The following is an 18,853-nucleotide window of genomic DNA, read 5'->3' as shown; positions in this document are numbered from 1 at the left end:
TTCTAATATAAATTTATCTAATATAAATAAAGCTATTTGCATTACATATTTTGTATTTTTCTTATTACAGATAAATAAAGAAAGAAAGAAAGTTAACATCGCCCCAATTTCACAAAATAACTGACATTAACATTGTTCCACATTTTTTTTTACACATTCACATATTGTTAGACAAATTATATTTTATAATCAGTTTTTTTTGTTTGTTTGTTTGTTTTACTTCAGGGTGCATTATGAGCCTTTTTCCCTAAGCTATATTAATCTTTTAAATTTTTTATTTAATTCCTTCTAGCATTTCCTTCTGTGGATGTATCATGATTATTTAACCAACCCACTCTTTTTAGACAGTTATGTGTTTTCTAATTCTCTGCTAGCATAAACAGCCCTCAGATGAGCATCCTCATAACTAAATTTTCAACCACTAGGAACTCTTTGTCTCAGACAATAGGTAGAGGATGGAGTCTGCTCCTCCACCATCAGACAAAGGCCAATTGTTCCCTGTGTTGCCAAAAGCACAGCACAGCTTCGTGGTCACTTGTGCATCTGCAGATAAATGCTCCAGGGCAAAACCAGCCCTGTCAGTTGGGCTTCTCTGGATTCCCAGATCGAGACCAAGTAGTAGCAGCTCGTGATTTTATTAACTCATTTTCACTTTAAGGCAATTTTAAAAATATTTTGCTCAGCATTTTCAGTGAGTTTTTCCAAATACCAGTTTCTTATTACTAAAAATGAAACCAGGATATCTTCTTAAGATAGTCACTTGTCATTTTCGGCGTGGGACCCTCCATGGTTTTCCTTGATCCTTAGACACACTCAAATCCCTCATGAACAGCCACAGTGGCCCATACACTCTGTTCCCACCCCAAATCTCAGACTCCACCTTGCCCGACATTGCTCTTCTTTCAGTAAGCTTCTGCGGCCCTGAGACTCTCTGTGACCCCATTCAGGGCTTCTGTAGCTGCTAGTCCCTCTGCCTGGAACACCCAAGGCCAGACCTTCACTTTCTTCCTCCTGCTTGTCATTCAGGGCTCAGGTCAAACCTCACCTCTCTGAGAGGCCTTTCCCAACTGCCTTCTATAAACTGGCTTCCACTCCGTCCACTCCATGTGGCACTACTTGGTTTTATTTTTCCCTAGTCACATTATCCCTCTCTGCCATTTGTTTGAATCATGTATTTTCCATTTTTTTCCAACAAGAATGTCAGTTCCATGAGAAAGGGCCCTGTCTCTCCTTTATCTTGCTCCCCTTTCATATATTTCCAGCCCTTCAAAATAAAAAGCTCTTTTAAGAAATTGTTCTTTTTTTTTCAGACATTTGCAAAGTGTGCAGTGTGAGAGGAAAAATGGGAGAAGGAGAAAAGGGAGGAGGAGAGGGCTGGATAGTAAGTAAATATTCACATGTGACCTGGTGACAGAGCCTGACAGACCAGATGTCATAAGACTCCTGTTATTTTCCAGTCATGGTGTGACCGGTGGCGAGTCATACCACTCGGCCTTTCACAACCTTTCAAAATATGTGTCACTCACTTTTTAAACTAGTTCCCCAGCTTCCTCAGTTCAACCAGCCCACAGCAAACATGAAGCAGTCATTTCCAAAAGGGCAACACTAAGAACAGTCAGCCCATAAAAACTGGGGGAAAGCTATAATTATTCTTATAAACTTGAAAGTGAACTTAAAACACAATAAACATCAATAATAATTGTTATATGCAGTAAGAACTGAGTATTAGCCTAGATTAATACTTTGTAGCCTCAGCATCTAGGTGCTCAAAAGATGGTTCTCATCTTTTGTGTGTGTGGTGCTGGGGATGGAACCTGGGGCCTTGGGCATGTGAGGCAAGCACTCTACTAACTGAACTGTATCCCTAAGCCTAGTTCTCAACTTCTTATCGTCATGGTACTATTTCAAATACCAAAATTTGGAAAAGACTTTTGAAGAGATCAACATTGAGTACATTAGCAATAAATCACTACTGGGTATGACAATACCTCAGAGTGCCTACAGTGATCTCACAGTCATAATCCACCGTAGTCATTCGCCCTTGAGCACTCAGACTCTGCTCACAGACAAGTGTTGATGCCCTCACAGTGCTCAAGGACATAATCCAAAAGATACACCATCTCTTTCCTGTACATTTCTCTTTGATGAGGGTTTGACTTATGTCATACCATTTTTTCTTGCAGTAAATCTGTACCTTGTCCCACAAACAATTCAAATCAGCTCTGCTGAACAGACTACCTGTTAGCAGAATACTCCATTTATACACTTATCCAAATTGGGCCTCTATTTCAGAGCAAAGTGCCATGGTGGCACACCAGCTCAGGAGCAAGCCTGAACTTAAACATCCTTATCCCACAGACAAGCATACTACATCTAGGGGTAAGTAAAAACTATAGCTTAAAAAAAAGATTGACGCAACATCAGCAAGGGTCTTAAATAATATCAAAATGTATGAAGTAGACATAAGAAGCCATTAGTTTATTAGTGAATTTATTCATTTGACAAATATTTATTAACCTCTCTTTTGTGCTGGGTTCTCTCCTAATTGAGTATCAGTATACTATAAAAAGAGCTCCTTCTCCATGGAGTTGACTTTCCAGTGGGGGAGACAGATAATAACTGAAAACAATTTTAAGATTAAACAAGTAGATATATCATGAGTCAGGATTAGTGATAAGGGAAGGGCCATAGGGAAAAATGAAGCAGGATAGGGGAATTGAGAGTGGTAGAAGGGCTGGGAGTTATTTTACATAGTGTAGTCTAGAAATGACTCACTACTAGGGTGACATTTGAGAAGAGATGCAAAGAAAGTGAGAAAGCTTGGGTGGCAGATTCCTAGGAGAAGATTGCGAGCAGACGCATCAAAAGGTACAGAGGCAGAGACCCTGAGGCAGCAGCACACCTTTATCAACAGTGGCCAGAGTGGCTGGAGAGGAATGTTTGAGAGGAGCATAGTGGGAGATGAAGTCAGGAGGGGTACTGAGAAGTTGGGAGACCCAGCAAGTCAGATAGGACCTTCATAAAAGATTTTGGTTTCTGCTCCAAGTGAAATGAGAAACCAGTGGAGGGTTCTCAATAGAGAAGTGACATACAGAGTCCCTGATTTAAAATAGCCTGGCTTAGGATTTTTCAACTTTCATGCACCTTCCATGGAAACCATATTTTGATTTTTTTTTTCAAATTCTGAATTTTGATCTTTTCCCCAACTAGTGATACAGGTAGGATACTCAATTGTGACACTGGGTAACAACTACCAGTGCTGTTTCATGAGGTCATGAGATCATGAGAAGAAACATCTCATGCCCTACAGTGTGCTGTGCTGCTAAGCTGCAATGTCAGGTAGGCTAGTCGTAATAGATTCATTCTTATCTACCATGTTTTCAACTTAGGATTTGACGGGATGTGTCCTCTTCTTAAGTGAAGATGCATCGTATTCTAACTTGTTTTTGAAAATGATAGCTCTGGAAAGATACAAGATGCAAATAGGTATAGAAGAGGAGAGATGACGATGATTATTCAAATGAGAGTGGTATCTGTGGAAGAGGTGAGAAGTAACTGAATCCTGCATATAGTTGGAAGGCAAAACAGAAATAATTTGCTAATGGGTTAGATATGAAACAGGAAAGAACAATAAAAATCAAAGATAACTCCAAGGCATTTAGATTGGGAATCAGAAAAGTAACATTCCCATGGATTAGGATAGAGAATACCACAAGAAGAGCAGTTTGGAATTAAAAAATTGTTTGGGAAAAGAGTAGTCTAATATTTTATGCTGTCTGAATCAGAAGTTGCTAACAGCATGTGTGTATTTAAATTTGTTTTAACTAAAATTAAAATTCAGCTCCTCAGTTGCACTCACCACATCTCAAGTGCCTCAGTACCCACCACATGTGTCTAGTTACTCCCCAGTGGACAGCACAGGTATTGTAGAGCATTTTCACCATGACCCATCATAGAAAGTTTCATTGAGTCACACTCTGGGGACTTGAAGCCTTTACTATGTTCTGGGTCATGTGCTATAGTGATTTACATATATTACATCATTAATGATTCCATTAATTGACTCAATGAGTCAAGAAATGCTATATCCTTTGACAAGGAACGTTATGGGTTCAGATAAGTACCTTCAGTAACATGGTTCCTAACAGAGAGAGAGAGAGTTGAATTCCAGAGTTGTCTGTATTCAAAGCTCAAGCACTTAATCATCATACTGTATTTTAGAATTATTAAACTAGCTTGAAATCAGAACAACCATAAATTCTAGTAGGTTACTGGCAATAAAACATTCAAGCATAGTAAAGAAAGCAGGAGAGCTGATTAGTTCTAGGAAAATAGTAAATTTCCCAGGAGATCCTATTCATTGTGTAACTAAACATATTGCATCCCAGCATCCTGTGGTTGAGAAAAGATAAAAATAATCAGTGAGGGGCACTGGTTTTAGATCTTCTGGTGAGAGATCAATCATGAAAAGATTGCTTAGCAGATAGACCTTAGTTGACAGCAGGTGGCATAGTTGGGATATACTTATTCCCTCCTGTGATTTTCAACTTGGATATAGCACCATGCCCTCAGAGTACACCTGAAACTGCAGTGTTTGCGGTAAAATGGTGGATGTCATGGGCATTTTGGGGCCATGATCTTAGGCTGCTAAGATTTCTATGATGCATGCCATGTAGGGCAGAGCAAATTTCTCTCATCCAAAACATCAGCTGTTCATCATGTAAGAAATGTGGGCCTACTGCCCCTTGAGTGATCCTTCACTAGCCACAAAGTAGGATAGGCAGAACACAGTAGCCAGTACACAGGTTGCATGGGCAGATAAAGTTGAGCTCCTACCTATTTTCTAACTTGCCCTTGCTGCATGGCTTGGGACCACTACCTAAGCTTTTATCCTTAGTCTCCTCATCTAAACAATGTGGAAAGCCACAGTTAGCATATTGTTTGCAGAGGTCCTGAGAATTAAATACATTTCAAGTACTTAGTCCATTGTTTGGTTTAGGGAGAATGTTGAATAAGCCTACACAATTAATATAAGTGGAAAAGTGGGGTGAGAGAAGAACTCAAGCAGGGTTTCCAAAATATGTGGAACCCATATTTTAAATTTTTTTTCACATTCTGAATTTTGATCTTTTCCTGGACTACTAATATGAGGTAGGGCACTCAGCTGTGACCTAGATAACAGCCATCAGTGCAGTTCCATCAGCCAAGAGATCATAAGAAACAGTTTGCTGCTAAGCCGTGATGTCAGGTAGGCTAGGTGTAATAGATGCATTCTTACCTATCATATTTTCAACTTCGGATGGGTTTGATGGGATGTGTCCTCTCTGTAAGTGGAGATGCCTCCATATTCTTAAACAAGCAAGATGCTAATTCATATAGAAAAGAAGTCTGAAACAACACTGTCCAATAAAAAAATATATAGATACAATGCAAGAACATGTGATTTTTTAGTTTTTTTCCTAGCCACATTCTAAAAACTTAATGAACAGGTAAAATTAATTTTATTTATATTTAGATAACCAACTATATTAAAAATATGACTTAAATATGTAACTAATATAAAAAATACATTAATAAGGTATTTTACTTTTCATTCCATGTCTTTGAAATCCCATGTGTACTACTCAATTCAGATTAGCTACATTATCAGGTGTTCAATAACCAATAACTCGAAGGCTAAGGTATCAGTGAGAAAGCCTAACTCTTTCGCTAACTGCTACCTTTAGGTAATTCTTAAGATTCTTACAGCTAACATCTCAGCACATGGAGGCTGACTTTAGAATAGTCTCAATTAGTACTACTATTTCAGCTTTAAACTATTTCTCACAAACTGAGATGAGGCAATGTTGTGGAATAACTAAAAACATCAAGTGGACATGACCTGTTAGTTTCACAATTCAGCTCTAAAACTTCAAGCTGTCCTTGAACAAGTTAGCTAGTCAAATATATGCTCCCTTATTTGCAGAATGGAGATAACAATGCCAGCCCCTAATGTTACTCTGTGGATCATGTACACAGAGCTTAAGCCCAGTGCCTACAACCTATTTCTCCAATGTGAATTGTGGATATTTGTGTTTGGGTTTTGAGAAATGGAACTCAGGTTCACTAGAATTCTAATTATCTTCATATTGCATATTATGTATATTTGTGTACAAATTCACACAGGAAGTATATTTTAGAACTGTATTACTTTCATAACTTTTGATAATGAACACATTGTGTTCTTCTAACACTGTGATGTTCCTCAAATGGAGGACAACAATTTGTCCATTGTGTTCGGATATACCTCAGCCTCTAAGATAATTCCTGGCACTTGGTAAGTCTACTAAATATATTTTTAGTTGCAGAAATCCTAAATAATATTTATAAGCAAACCATTAAAACTATGATTTTTGCCATTAAGGTAATTGAATCTGCATTTTAATATTTAAATTATAAAGTTTATGTAGCTGCCTTTTAATGAGAACAGTTTCTACCAGAAATGTAAATTCCTCGAGTTAGCACAAAGTTCAGCGGTAGAGCAAACTCTACACTGTGTGCTGTGCTGTATTGTTGCAAAAGCAGCTCTTCATATAAATCACCAGCACAACATAGTACCCTCAAGACTACCTCAGAATTTATTCAATTCACAATTATTAAATATATCACTAGTTTCCTATAAAGTTAAAGAATACATACAACATGTATTAGCACAAAAACATTTATTTACTAACCAAAGGGATGATCTTAGTTAAACCAACACTTTGAAATAATTGCATGTAAAATGCTTGTAATAGTGATAATTGAACACAGTAATGAAAAAAAAAAAAAGGCAGTCTGGAGATTGGCTCATTGAACTGAGCTTCTTCATTCTTTCAGCTAATTCCTGTCCAAAGTGATGATGGAATTTTTATTCTACTTTCTCATAGACTCGAGTACAGGTAACATTATTCATGACACACTCCTAGGAGAAAGAACAACATTAAAGAGTTAGGCTGGTCTTATATTCCAGAGTCATTGTGGTAATGAAATGTTAGGATCAAAATCCTAAAAGATCTTATAATCTACCTTGCAGAAGGAAACAACCTGTTTTTAGGAGAAGCTAGAACCCATTGTTTAGTTTATACTAAACGATATGCATATACTTTCCTGGAAACTAAAGTGTTGAATATAGTATCTAAATAAAATGGAAAAACATATACCCATGAAGGCAGCTTGGTGGCCTGCCAAGACTATGTGGTGATGCAGCAGTTGAGCAAGGAGGAACCCAGATCCAGCTCCATCCCATGTTAAGTCATGTCACTTCTCTATCCCACCAACGTCTATCTTGGTAATGAGTGTTCTTGTATTTAACTTGTTATTTTGCATTCTCTTCTTCCCAAGCTTAGCTCTCCTGCTCATGACCAATGGACGTAGGAGTTATGACAACTCGAAGTACAAGATGTAAGCAGTTTGACACTTACCACCACTAATTTCCCATCTTTCAATTTTCTTGTTATTGTGCTTTCCTTCCCATCCCATTCCTGATGCTGAACCAATGCATCATCAACAAAGCTGCAGACCGTCTGCAGAAACAAAGTACACATTTTAATCTTCCAAAATATAAGAGTTTGTATGATTCATAACCCTCCTTAATCAACATTTTTTTCATCTTCTCCTTTCTGCAGCTACTTCATCAACCATACTGATTTTACACATAATATACTTTCTGCTTTTCAATCTAGAACCTCACAAAAGGCACTCATTCTATGAAGCTGGTACTTTTATAATTTTTCAAAACTCAATTTACAAAATAATTCTTTTGACTATACATGGTAAAAATGTCATTCATACAATTTATCATTATTAGAGCTGACCTGAGTTTTTCTGCCATCAGCTGTAGTTTCTTCAAACTTCTCTCCCAGGGTACAAGAAAACTGTGTTGTTTTCAAAGTGCTTTCAGTTTTTATGTTGAGCTTCTGGCCGTCAAGGGTGATGATACAATCTGGTTTGGCCATTGCGCCCATTTTCCTCATAGTCAGTCCCACTCCTGTAGAATATTAAATATCAGAAGACCAGTTATAATTTATGTAATAAAAGCAATAATTCAATTACAATCAGTATGCCTGACATATTTTCATTTATTTGCTTATTGTGAGCACATATTCAGTGCTTTCCATGTGCCAGCATATTACAAATATTTGTTATTCCCTAACGTTATTTACTCAAAGTAGTTCATTAAAGGTAAAGATAAAGGATTCAAAATTGCAAACTTGAAGTTCTCTCATCTTTTTCTATTTGCACCAGATTATGCCAATCACTTTATTCTGACCCCAGCATACAGTCATGGCACATAAAAGGCTTTTTTAAAAAAATATTTTTTAGTTATACATAGACACAATGTCTTTATTTTGTTTATTTATTTTTATGTGGTACTGAGGATCGAACCCAGTATCTCATATGTACGAGGCAAGCACTCTGCTCCTGAGCCCCAGCCCCAACCCCATAAAAGGCTTTTGATAAACAATTAATAGACTACACAAAACAATAAAAAAAAAATCAATTCTGAGATATTTAAATAGGCAATGTTTTGAGTTATCAGCACAATCATGATGCTAATAAATGGGGAAAAAAATCTTACCCTGAAACATAGAAAACATTTCAAAGCTGTAAAACTCAATACACTATTTTCTATTTTCCAGGATAAAAATTTTTCCATTTATTAGCATTCAGATCATAGGGCTAACTCAAAACATTATACTATTTGAATACCTTTGAATTGATTTGTTTTCTATAGTCTATTAATTACTATAGTTATATAGCTATGAAGTTTCACATTGTTATATATTAAGTTACATATTAATCATCATTTTTTCCTGTTGGTGTCAACAGTCATAAGGAACTTCTGAGCCAGGTGAAATCTCTGTTTCACAAATAAAACCATACTGTAAGGAGACTGCCAGTTTTTTTCAGAACACTCAACCAGGCTTTCAATGTCCTTTTAGAGCCTTCTTTTTTACCAGCTCAAGGCTGGTGGCTTTTGTTCTTAGTTAAGTCACTATTCTCAGTCTGGACAAAATAAATGAGCTGTTCTTCCCACACACCTTGACTTTTCCCTAATGAGCCTTGATAACCTTCATGACTTCTGAATCCTGGATACCAGCCATCCTGACCCTAAGCACACATGCACTTTCAGTGGCAGAGAAACGGTGTTCATTATTTGGTCCTCACAACTGTGAGGACACAAAATCTGTCATGTTTTGAAAGAGTACAGTAAATGGCTTTTCCCAGAGTCATTCTGGTCACTGCAACAAGTGGTCTTGTTTTGTTGATGGTGTGAGTAAATACACTCATGATTCACCACAAACCAGCCTTAACCGCACACTGTCTTGGATAAAGCAGGTGCAGGAATGATTCTGAAGTGCTTGGTGACAAGATGTCAAGAGAGGGTCACTGTAGTGACTTCACCAGCGAGCTACCTTAAATATCAGTTTCTGAAGTAGCCTCCTAGTCCCAGCAGGCCCTCAACTCTGGGAACCCCCTTCCAGAGAGGAGACATGCTAAGCTAACTCCATCCCACTTCCTAATGGCCTGTGACAAAGGTCTATTTTTTTGTTTGCTGTCTGTCCAATGTCAACCACCATGCAATCGCTGTCACTGGTTTAGAAAAGGACAGCATTAGAAAATGAAGTACTATTTCCAGTGAGAGAATCTTCCTACAGAGACTCATTCTTTGAAGACTATAAGGACTCAAGTGCCTTCTGTAGGGCCACACCCATTTTGTAGCAGTTAGCAGCAGCAGCTGCAGGCTAGCAGTTTCTGGATTACAGTTTTCCCACCGAGCCCACTGTATTCGCGCCCCTCACCCTGGGAGAAAGCAGTAAAGCCATTCCCAGGCACAATCTGTCTCACCGCGCTCCTCCCATAGGCCGACCGCCCACTGCGGCGCCTAGACTGACAACGCGGGCAGCGTATCACCGCTGCCAGCGCCACACCCGGCCCAGGCCAGGCGGCCCCCGGTGCCACATGGGGAGCTGAGCCAACCCTACTGGCCTGGCTTACCGGTGAGAGAGGGCAGTGGACCTGGGAAAGATGCGGGCAAGTACAGTACCTAAGCTGAAGCCTAAGCCTCATTCAGAGCCTCTACAGGGTTTCTGCTGAGACCGTGCCCTGCCACACCATCTCCCGGTGGAGATGAGGGAAGCGGACTTGCGCGCCATCGAGGAACAAAAGATACAGCAGGGTGGAAAAGGGACTGGGTGTTGCCACGATGAGGAGGATGGGAGAGAGAAAAGGATGGTGGCACGAAGGATGGGGGCAATGAGTGCTGGGAAAAGAAAAAGGGAAAGTTAGGGGGCCCCCCTGGAGGTAATCGAAATTAGTGCACCTTGTGGGTGGGGCGCTCCAGGTAAAGAACTGGAAGCAGTTCCAGGAGGCTGTAGCGTGGGCGAGGGGAAAGAAGTAGAAGAGGATTGGGGGAACCCCGAGGTGGCACATCTCCGGAATCTCCGGAGACCCGAGCGCTCCTCGCTCCTAGCTGACTGCCCGCGTGGTGCTGCGCCTCCAGGAACCGCATGGTGGCGAGGCGATGGGAGGGATTAGGAGGTAAGGAGCCGAGCATCTCTTCCCCACCCCGGATCCCAGCATGCTGATGGGGACAAAGACAAAACGGCCACACACATGCCACGTTGCAGGCGTTGTGGACGCTTGCCAGGCTGGGTGCCTCACCTAGTTCTTTCATGTAATCATCAAAGCCTTTGCTGTCCACCAGGCGCCATCTTCCTTCCAGCTGCTGAACAGTGGCCATGGTGGGCGCGGGCGGGCTGGTGTACGCGGCGAGGGGAGCTGCTGGGAGCCGGATAGCGTGCTCTGCAGCGCCAGGCGCCACGCGGCTTTATAAAGACAGCGGCGCGGGGCGGCGCCCGGCAGCCAATGGGAGCCGCGTCTCGCCCAGCCCCGCCTCCGCGCGCCCCTCGGACTTGCCTAGCGGGGTCGGAAGGTGCGAACCGGCTCCACCTGCCGGGAACCCAGGGTTTCCGCTGCAGGTCTTGCAAGTGGGGACTCGCCCGGCGCGCCCCACGCCTCTCCAGACGCCAGCCCCTGCACGATTTGTCGTTTCCTCACGCCCAGCAAACCAGAGGGGGCGACTGGGAGGCCTGGCCGCCAGCCTAGCACCCTAGGGTCAGACCATGCAGCTGAGCGGTTTTTCCTTCCAAAATACCTGGAGGAATCCATTAGCCCTCGCCAGGCGCGGTTGGATGGAATTGATTGATCTGCCATTTGGTGGGGTGATTGATAACTGCTTTACCTCCTTAACTTTCTGCTCTTTTGTCAGTCGACAAAGATGTGTCTGCAACCCACTTCCTGCTTTAAGAAGTGCTTTCCCCACCCGCAGGCCACCCCTGGCCTCAAGAGTGCCTCTGGGTGTCTGTACGCTGGAGTTGAGCTAGACAGTTTTATCAGAAGCTGCTGGGTGAGATGGGGATCCAGGAAATTCAGTTTGTAAACTAAAACTCTATAGGAAGTTTTAAGTAACTATCACTGCCATTCAGGAATGTTTATTACCTTATACTCCCCTGTAGGAGAGCAAAAAACAACTTTCTTCCACCCTTCTAGGTTTTTTGGCTGGACTATGAATTAAAATAACATAAAACACGTTTACAGGAGAAAACTCATATTTAATCACGTTCATATACACAGGAGTCCCACAAAACATGAGGCTCCAAGAAAGGTCAAATGATTGAAGTTTAGGAAGCATTCAGATCTACAGAAAGTAAGGGTTTGGAACTTCAGTGGGTAGTGGGCACACAAGTTATAGGAAGGTGATTGGAGGAATTATATGAATAAAGATTGTCTTGTGATGCAGGTAAATTCTCTCATGGAATAAAAGTTGTTAGTGAAACAACCATACAATCATTCTGTTTTTCACTTTCAGTACAGAATTTTAGTAGAGTACACGAGATTTTCCACACTGTTATAAAATAAGCTTTGTGTTAGATGATTTCCCTCAACTGTGGGCTAATGTTAAGTATTCTGAACATGTTTGCCCAAAAATAGGTTCAGTAGGTTAGATATAGTAAATGCATTTTCAATTTACATAGTATTTTCAATTTATGATGGATTTATCTAGAGGTAATCCCATACTAAATTGAGGACCATCTGTAGTAATGTAGATTTCATTTATAAATGTACATTCATTGTACAAAGAACAGCTTTTCAAAGCTTTTCTGTACACAGTTTTTCAGAATAACCAACTCAAAATATGCCAAAGAAGTGTATGTGGGGGTAGCACATTCTGGTCTCCTACAGTCATTTTGAAAGGGTGTGTACTACTGAGGTCCGCACCCCACTGATTGAGCTCTTTAGAGTTTCTTCTCAGACTCATGAGCATTCAGACTCCAGCAATTTCCCTTTTCACTTCCACCTCTAATAATTATTTGTGGTTATCTAACTCTGTGCTCTTCTGTTTTATTGGCAGCAAGATGGGAAATACTCAGTGAGGTGAGGAACTTGCTATGCAGGTTGACTGTTGTCATGGAGATAGTGTTAATTTATTGAGTACCTACTACATGGTAGATACTGTACTTCCTGGCATTTATACCCACTAACTCTAGTTTCCACTGAACTTTTGCTAAGAGGTATTACTCCAACTTTTCAGAAGAGGGAGTAAGGTAAGGAAAGTTTGCACCCCGGTGGTAAAACCAGAATCTCCATCCAGGCCCTTCTTACACAAGACCTTGTGAAATAGGACCACACCTGATTGCCTTTTGTTCATTGTACTTGTGATGAAGCCGACAACAGAGGCCACAGTCACCATGCCAAGACACCTCAACGTGACTGCTATCTCCCAACATGCTCTGGACATTTCCTCCCTGTGCTACATTTTTTTTTTTTTTGGTCAAACCTTGCTCTAATTTGAGAGTCCCCTCAGTCTTCCTGTGGTACTGAATAACTCAGGTCATGTGATTGTACCCAAAAGGGGGGTCTACATGCCCCACACCCAAGGCAGTTTTTATCATCTATAAAATTAAGATGAGAATTAGATTAGCTGATTTCTTAGATCCTTTCTAGACTTCAGATCTGGTGTTCTGAAGGAACATCACTGGCTTCAAGGTACAGGTTGCCAGCTTCCAGGCAGCTCCTCTGTTCCGAATGTGCTACTTCAACATGTTTTATCCATTTTTGCATATAACATGTAATAATCAAGATTCAGTACTGGGGTAAAATTTTTAGATTATCACAATCAACCATGTTACAGAAGTAGCAAAAGGAGAGTGGCCCCACAGTATGAGATAACTTAAGTGCCTAAGAGGTAGCTCTTAACCCTTCGACGTTACCTAAAACTTAACTTTTAGGCACAATCTTTGCTATGATGAGTAGAAATAATCCTTTTTGTGATTAAATAAATATTAAAAAGGAATAAGGCTAAAAAACCTGTTAATATCTCCCACAGAACAAAGAAGGGCATAGTGATTGTTCTGCCACTCGGAAAACATATTTAATGCTTTGTTCTCGCATGCCTCACTGATCAGCTGAGGGGTGTGTGTGTATGTCTGTGTGTGTGTGTGTGTGTGCGCGCCTGTGTGTATGTATACACAAATCTGTTACCATTACTTTTAGGAAAGGAAGAGAATCAGAATATTAGAACTTGAGGGGTATTAAAAAGAACCTAGTGCAATCATATTTTTTTTTCAAGCTCTGAAAAGCATTAAGTACTCCATTCACCTGCTAAGGGAAGCCATGCTCTAGGTTGCTTAACTTGAGCACAATATGAAGTGTACGAAATAAAGATGTTGTGAAAATGAATTGATTAAATTCTCATATGACTTTATGGGGATAGTTGAGTATTTCTTCATTGGAAAAATAGAAGAGAATTACCACTTGATTGGGGTTAATTACAATATAGGAAACAAGGAACAATAATTTTAACCTCACCCATTTTTACTAACATTTAGGAACTGTTCTGGTCCTTGTTTTTGGTAACAGCACATACGTAATATAAGTGACCCATCATGTCTTCCTACATGCTGGAAGAATAACACATTATTCTTACAAATGAAAAGGACTAAAGAACCAAGAATTACAGGCAACTTTTCCTCCAGTTGCTCTAGAAGATTATCTTTTGTAAGAGAGATGCAACTTTACTTAATATGCTGAACTTCAATTTTATCATCCATGAAATTTAGGAGATGGGAATCAGCCTGATTTCTTGGATTCCTTTCAGCTTATGAAATATTCCAACAGATCATGGCCACAAAAGTTTACACACAAAATTACTCTATTTCCACCTAGTGGTGAGAAGGTAATATTTCTTGTAGGCTTATTTCATAAAAGTTGGCAGGTTGTCTCAGCTTCATATTCTAGTCACACAATATAGCTTTGGAGTACACTGCGTAATGTTATTTAAAGACAACCTTCCAGTGACAGTTTATGTAGATAAATGTGCTGCCAACAAGTTGATTATAATGTATAATCATTTCTAAAGACAACAAGCATTGATGAGCTAGAAGCACGCAGCTGGTGGGGAAAAAGAGCGAACCCCACGTTGAATAAATTATGGCAGAGAATACCCAAAGTAATTGTTGTTCAGACATTAAGTCTTCTCCCAGTATCTGGCCAGAACAAAGAGTGGAGGCCGTGGGGACACAGGAATCACTATTCAGTGGCACTTCCCAAATGTATTTGAGTAAACAAATCACTTGAGAATCTTGTTAAACTGCATATTCGATTCAGTAGGTCCAGAGAAGGACACCAGATCATGCATTTCCAAAAAAAAAAAAAAACAAAACATGCAGGTGATTCTGGAACCATGCTTTAAGTAGCAACGTTATAAAATACGCAAGAATCCACTTGTTGACTTTGCCACTAAGGGATAATTCTGACTTCAGTATTTTTTCATATCCCTATAAAATATTTTCTGATTACATCCTCTTTATTGGTGCATATTAATTATACCTAATGGTGGATTTCGTTGTGGCATATTTGTGCATATATAAAAACATAATTTGAAAATTTTCACTCTCTAGTACCTCCCCTACCCCACCCTCCTCCCTTCTTTCCTTAGACCCTCTTCTTTTACCATACTGATCCCCCACCCCTCTAATTTCTAAGTCCCCTTTTTTTTCTTTTGTTTTTCCTTGTTGTTTCCACATATGAGAGAAAACATACAATACTATTCTTTTTAAGTCTGGCTTATTTCATTCAAAATTATGGTTTCTGGTTCCATCTATTTTTCTGAAAATGACATAATTTTATTCTCCTTTTGGCTGAATGAAACTCCATTTTATCTGTATGCCACATTTTCTTTATCCATTCATCTGTTGACAGACACCTTGGCTGATTCCATAATTTGGCTATTGTGAACTGTGCTGATTATATCCTTGTATGAAAACATACAGTCAGCCCTCTACAGCACACATTCTGCATCTGCAGGTTCTACCAACCACAGATTGAAATAATTTTTAAAAATATGTCTGTACTGAAATGTTCAGACTATCTTTTCTTATCATCATTTTCTTAAACAATATGATGTAAAAACTTTTTACCGAGGTTTTGTTGTTGTACAAACTCCTGAGATTGAATCCAGGAGTGCTCAACCACTAAGCCAAATCCCCTGCCCTTTTTATTTTATTTATATTTTTTATTATTAATTGTTTAATTTGTACATGACAGCAGAATGCATTACAATTGATATTACACATATAGAGCACAATTTTGCATATCTGATTGTGTACAAGGTATTTTCACACCAATTTGTGTCTTCATACATGTACTTGGGATAATGATGACCATCACATTCCACCATCATTTCTAACCTCATGCCCCTTCTCTTCCCTTCCCACCCCTTTGCCTATCAGAGTTTGGCTATTCCTCCCATGCTCCCCCTCCCTATCCCACTATGAATCAGCCTCCATATATCAGAGAAAACATTCAGCATTTGGTTTTTTGGGATTGGGTAACTTCACTTAGCATTATCTCCTCCAACCTGCAAATGCCATGATTTTATTTTCTTTTATTTATGAGTAATATTCCATTGCCGCAGTCTGGCTGGGCACAAATAACTGAGCCGCCACAAAGCCTTGTAGATTCAAACAGCAACTCTTTATTTCTGAACTCTCACCGGCACTCTCACACACTTCCCGGGAGCACACTCCCCCCACCAGGCTCCGCGCGCGCCAATTCTCCCGGAATCCCGCAAGAACTCAAGGGGAACTCCAAAGTAGGACCCGCCCTAATCCTGGAGCCGCCCTATTTGCAGGATCCGCCCTAATCCCAGAGCCGCCCTATTCCCAGAGCAGGGTCACCTTTCAACCATTCCCTCTGGCAAAAATGCCAGGCGTCATTCCGACTAAACTGTGGCTCTCAACAATTTGTGTATACATGCCACATTTTAAATCCATTCATCTACTGAAGGACTTCTAGATTGGTTACACAGTTTAGCTAATGTGAATTGTGCTGCTATAAACATTGATGTGGCTGTGTCCCTGTAGTAGGCTGTTTTTTTTAAGTTTTTGGGGTATAGACTGAGGAGAGGGACAGTTGGGTCAAATGGTGGTTCCATTCCCAATTTTCCAAAGAATCTCCATACTGCTTTCCATATTGGCTGCACCAATTTGCAGTCCCACCAGCAGTGTATGAGTGTGCCTTTTTCCCCACATCCTTGCTAACACTTATTGTTGTTTGTATTCATAATAGCTGCCATTCTGACTGGAGTGAGATGAAATCTTAGAGTGCTTTTAATTTGCATTTCTCTAATTGTTAGCAATGATGAACATTGTTTCATATATTTGTTGAGTGATTGTATATCATCTTCTGAGAAGTGTCTGTTCAGTTCCTTGGCCCATTTATTGATTGGGTTATTTGGGTTTTTTTTGGTGTTTAACTTTTTGAGTGCTCTATCTGATGTGTGAAGGTAAAAATTTGCTCCCAAGATGTAGGCTCTCTATTCACCTCACAGATTGTTTCTTTTGCTGAGAAGAAACTTTTCAGTTTGAACTCACCCCATTTATTGATTCTTGATTTTAACTCTTGTGCCACAGGAGTCTTATTAAGGAAGTTGGAGCCTAATCCCACATGATGGAGATAGGGCCTACTTTTTTTTCTATTAGATGCAGGGTATCTAGTTTTATTCCTAAGTCCTTGATCCATTTTGAGTTAATTTTTTTGCATGGTGAGAGATAGGGATTTAATTTCACTTTGTTGCATATGGATTACTAGTTTTCCCAGCACCATTTGTTGAAGAGGCTATCTTTTCTCCAATGCATGTTCTTGGCACCTTTGGCACCCTTGTCTAATATAAGATAATTGTAGTTTTGTGGATTAGTCTCTGTGTCCTCTATTCTATACCATTGGTCTACTAGTCTGTTTTGGTGTTGTTTTTGTTACTATTGCTCTGTAGTATAGTTTGAGATCTAGTATAGTGATGACACCTGCTTCACTCTTCGTTCTAAGGATTGCTTTAGCTATTCTGGGTCTCTTATTTTTCCAGATGAATTTCATCACTGCTTTTTCTATTTCTATGAGGAATGCCATTGGGATTTTGACCGGTATTGCATTAAATCTGTACAGTGCTTTTGGTAGTATGGTCATTTTGATAATATTAATTCTGCCTATCCAACAGCAAAGTATATCTTTCCATCTTCTAAGGTCTTTGATTTCTTTCTTTAGGATTCTGTAGTTTTCATTGTATAGATCTTTCATTAAATTGATTCCCACGGCTTTTTTGTTTTGTTTTGTTTTGTTTTGGTTGTTGTTGTTGTTTGAGGCTATTGTAAATGGGGTAGTTTTCCTCATTTCACTCTCAGAGGATTTGTTACTGATATACAGAAACGCCTTTGATTCATGGGTGTTGATTTTATGTCCTGCTACTTTCCTGAATTCATTTACTAGTTCTAGAAGTTTGCTGATGGAATTTTTTGGGTCTTCTAGGTATAGAATCATCAGCAGCAAATAATGCCATTTTGAGTTCTTCTTTTCCTATGTGTATCCCTTTAATTTCTTTCACCTGTCCAATTGCTCTGGCCAGTGTTTCAAGAGCTATGTTAAATACAAGTGGTTAAACAGGGCATCCCTGTCTTTTTCCAGTTTTTAGAGAGAATGCCTTCATTTTTTCTCCATTTAGAATGATGTTGGCCTGGGGCTTAGCATAGATAGCTTTTACAATATTGAGATATGTTCCTGTTATTCCTAGTTTTTCTAGTGTTTTGAACATGAAGGGGTGCTGTATTTTGTCAAATGCTTTTTCTGCATCTTTTGAGATGATCATATGATTCTTATTTTTAAGTCTATTTTTAAAAAATATTTTTTAGCTGTAGTTTGACATAATACTTTTGTTTTATTTATTTATTTTTAGATGGTGCTGAGGATTGAAACCAGCACCTCACACGTGCTAGGCAAGTGCTCTACTGCTGAGCCGCAGCCCCAGCCCTTCTTTAAGTCTATTGATGTGATGAATTACATTTATTGATTTCCGTATGTTGAGCCACCCTTGCAGCCCTGGTGTATCATATCTTTTTGATATGTTTTTGTATTCGATTTGCCAGAATTTTATTGAGAATTTTTTCATCTATGTTCATTAGAGATATTGATCTGAAGTGTTCTTTTTTTGATGTGTCTTTGCCTGGTTTTGGAATCAGGGTGATATTGGCCCCTTAGAATGAGCTTGGAAATGTGCCTCTTTTTCTATTTCCTGAAATAAATTGAAGAGTATTGGTATTAGTTCTCCTTCAAAGGTCTTGTAGAACTCAGCTGTGTATCCATCCAGACCTGGGCTTTTCTTGGTTGGTAGGCTTCTGATGGCTTCTTTTATTTCATCGCTTGAAATTGATCTGTTTAAATTGTGTATATCGGGGCTGGGGATGTGGCTCAAGCGGTAGCATGCTCGCCTGGCATGCGT

The 18,853-nt window shown here is 39.7% G+C and overlaps 1 protein-coding gene across 1 annotated transcript; it reads right to left on the bottom strand.

Annotated features, from left to right (window-relative positions):
- Positions 1 to 6,684: 6,684 nt before the first annotated feature.
- Fabp5 (fatty acid binding protein 5) lies at positions 6,685 to 10,854 on the bottom strand. Its single transcript, XM_015485907.2, has 4 exons — positions 10,687 to 10,854; positions 7,836 to 8,008; positions 7,443 to 7,544; positions 6,685 to 6,943 (listed from the first exon to the last, which is right to left on the bottom strand). Exons 1-4 carry the CDS (start codon positions 10,763 to 10,765, stop codon positions 6,890 to 6,892), a joined length of 408 nt encoding a protein of 135 aa, XP_015341393.1. The 5' UTR covers positions 10,766 to 10,854; the 3' UTR covers positions 6,685 to 6,889.
- Positions 10,855 to 18,853: the final 7,999 nt, after the last annotated feature.

This window comes from Marmota marmota, unplaced genomic scaffold (genome assembly GCF_001458135.2).
Source record: "Marmota marmota marmota unplaced genomic scaffold, marMar, whole genome shotgun sequence".
Taxonomy (NCBI): Eukaryota; Metazoa; Chordata; class Mammalia; order Rodentia; family Sciuridae; genus Marmota; species Marmota marmota.
The sequence above is the reverse complement of the archived record's forward strand: the minus strand, read 5'-3'. Positions and strand labels throughout refer to the sequence as shown.

Bases quoted from the DNA above. Each gene is read 5' to 3' on its own strand.
- Fabp5 (XM_015485907.2), bottom strand. From the start codon at position 10,765: ATGGCCACTGTTCAGCAGCTGGAAGGAAGATGGCGCCTGGTGGACAGC. The intron at 7,545-7,835 runs GTCAGCTCTAAT...TTGTTTCTGCAG, and splicing joins CTGATGGCAGAAAAACTCAG to ACGGTCTGCAGCTTTGTTGA. The intron at 6,944-7,442 runs GTAAGTGTCAAA...TCTTTCTCCTAG, and splicing joins AAGATGGGAAATTAGTGGTG to GAGTGTGTCATGAATAATGT.